Genomic DNA, 2,500 nt, shown 5'->3' on the forward strand with positions numbered 1-2,500 from the left:
ACCATTTTCCAAACTGTTCCGTGAGAACAAAAATAAGAATTAATACTAATGCGACTTTTCATAACGATTGCTGTTACGGACGAGGAAAGTTTACCGAATCGTACCCTTGTCGCTTCAAGTATAAGATCGATAAATCACCGTGAGTCGATAATTGTATCCCATACATCACGTGATCGTTTGTCTTCCAGGACAATAAATGGCTCGGGATGTTCCTTCAGCAGGGAATTTAAAACCAACCTGTATTTGCCCCTTCTTTTGATGAAGCCGTGAGAACATGTCATTTTTGCCAAATTATCTCCAGATATCAACGGATCATTCCTGGGGTTAATTTTTTGACGTTTGGGTCAAAAGCTTTATTTTTTTTAACAACTTGTATTATTTGCAGCCTCCAAACCTCCTCTAATATGACACATTTAAATATATATATGTTTTGGTTATATATTTATCATATCATCGCTTAAACATCCTACGCAAGTCGTTGGACATTTTGTAAGCACAACGTCTCCTTCCCCTCCCTCTCCCGCATCCTCCACCCATCCCCATGCTTGATAAAACCCACAGTATACCGGGTCGCAGTTGCCATGGAAACACAGCGAGATTGCTTTGAATGCGTGACCAACCTGTACTCGAGACTCCGTGAGTCCGATACGCAGAGCCAGCTCTTCTCGCATGAAGATGTCCGGGTAGTGAGTCTTGGCGAAGCTTCGTTCGAGCTCGTTCAGTTGCGCAGGCGTGAAACGCGTCCGATGTCGCTTTTGCTTTTGCGGCGTCACCGAGGGTTTCTCGGCCTCCTTGGCGGGGGCGGCCCCGGAGTTGGTCGCGCTCGCCGCGATGGCGGACGCGGGCAGCTCCTCGCTGGTGAGCAGGGTGACCCCCTCGACCTGCACGGAGCCGGCCGCGCAAACGCCGGACACGCAGGCCGAGCCTTCGAGGGCGCTCAGGCGGCATTTTCCCACGTCCGAGCGCAGCATGTCTCCGCCGCCATCCTTAATGCCTGCACGGCACGCGCACGGATAAAGAATTCACACATAAGCACGGAGTCCTTTCCGTGCACGGAGGCACATTCCGTGTCGGACCATTGCGCGCTCGCACTCACATCGCGTGCGCGGCATCCCGCGCCATGGGTCGCCACCGAAGGGTTCGTCCCTTAGTAGTAGCTCCGGTGATGCCTGATGCGTAAGTTCGACCACCCACTGTGGGTGCAAGTCACGAACCGGTGGATCCCATTCACTCCATCCTCGTGACTCGAGCCGACTCGCTTCATGAGAATCACCGAGCGTTTATAAAGTGACGTCATACTTTCGCGTGCAAGTTTGTGATTATTAAAATCGCGCGTTTCTTGCAGAATGGAAAGTAATAATCAAAAATAAATAAATAATTGCAACCAATCTGCCAAACCAATTCGCAACAATAAGCTTTTGCAAAAAAAAAAGTCTATCAAATAGTCCATATTCATTTTGGCGTCTGCTTTGAATTGTATCAAAGTATGAACATCAACACCAGGTATTAAAAAAAAAAAGTATACACTCATTAGAGAGGAAACAAGAAACAGAGCGGAAAGGTACACATAAAGGTAAAACATGCGATTTCATCTGCGTTTGTTAAAAATATAAATATACAATATATGTCGATACATATTGATATACAAATAAGAATTTCATCACAAAGCACATTCGATTGCACAAATAAATTAAAACAAAAGTAATTTAGAAACAATAATTGGGAAATTAGATTTTTAAAAATTATAAAAAATATGGATATTGGTTAACAAGACAATCAAGTTCGACAATTATATATATATATATATATATATATATATATATATATATATATATATATATATATGTATATATATATATATGTATATATATATATATATGTGTGTATATGTATATGTATATATATATAACGAATTAAATTGGCAAAATCAATTGTGGCCAGTAAGTAGACAATTATTAATGAGAGAAAGGGATAACACAAATGAAAAAACAAAAAAGTGAATGCACGCCGGAGCCCAGCCAAGCTTACCTTCAGAAGAGTAGAGCGTGCGCTGAGCCAAACGGGAGTCGAGGAGCTCGGCGTGGGATAGCATGGCGCAGCTCCTGGCTCGGCCTGTTGTTCACCTGCCGCTCTCTTACACACCTGCTCTCTCCGTTTCTCTCTCTCTCTCCCCCGCTCTCCCTCTCTCCCTCTCTCTCTCTTCTCGCCGCCTATCCCCAGGCCGGACACATATAACTCCTCGTGGCTAATGGCCCGCCTTATCAGGGAACTAAATCAGAAACCGTCACACAATCACAGCCAATGAGATCTGACGAGGGGGGAGACGGCCTTCCTCCTAAATTAGCCAGGAGAGCGCGCTCGAGGCCCCGCCCACTCATCGGCCCTCGGATATCCTTCAAGAACAAAAGCTTCTCCTCTAAATATTCCTTTGATTATCGCGCTTCGGCACGACTCCATCGGTTCCGCAGCCTATTATTCGAAGCGTGTCGGCTTCTTCGCG

The 2,500-nt window shown here is 45.2% G+C and overlaps 1 protein-coding gene across 1 annotated transcript in view; it reads right to left on the bottom strand.

The window, feature by feature from the left end:
* The window catches only part of OTP (orthopedia homeobox), a 4,235-nt gene extending 2,143 nt beyond the window's left edge, over nt 1-2,092 (bottom strand). The window contains exons 1-2 of the mRNA XM_068109005.2: nt 2,029-2,092; nt 621-994 (exon numbers count right to left, since the gene is read on the bottom strand). Of these exons, the coding sequence (XP_067965106.1) occupies nt 621-994; nt 2,029-2,092 (438 nt within the window). The remainder of the gene's footprint in view (nt 1-620; nt 995-2,028) is intronic.
* Between the last annotated feature and the right edge of the window lie 408 nt (nt 2,093-2,500).

This window comes from Myxine glutinosa, chromosome 2 (genome assembly GCF_964187855.1).
Source record: "Myxine glutinosa chromosome 2, kmMyxGlut1.1, whole genome shotgun sequence".
In the NCBI taxonomy this organism is placed as follows: Eukaryota; Metazoa; Chordata; class Myxini; order Myxiniformes; family Myxinidae; genus Myxine; species Myxine glutinosa.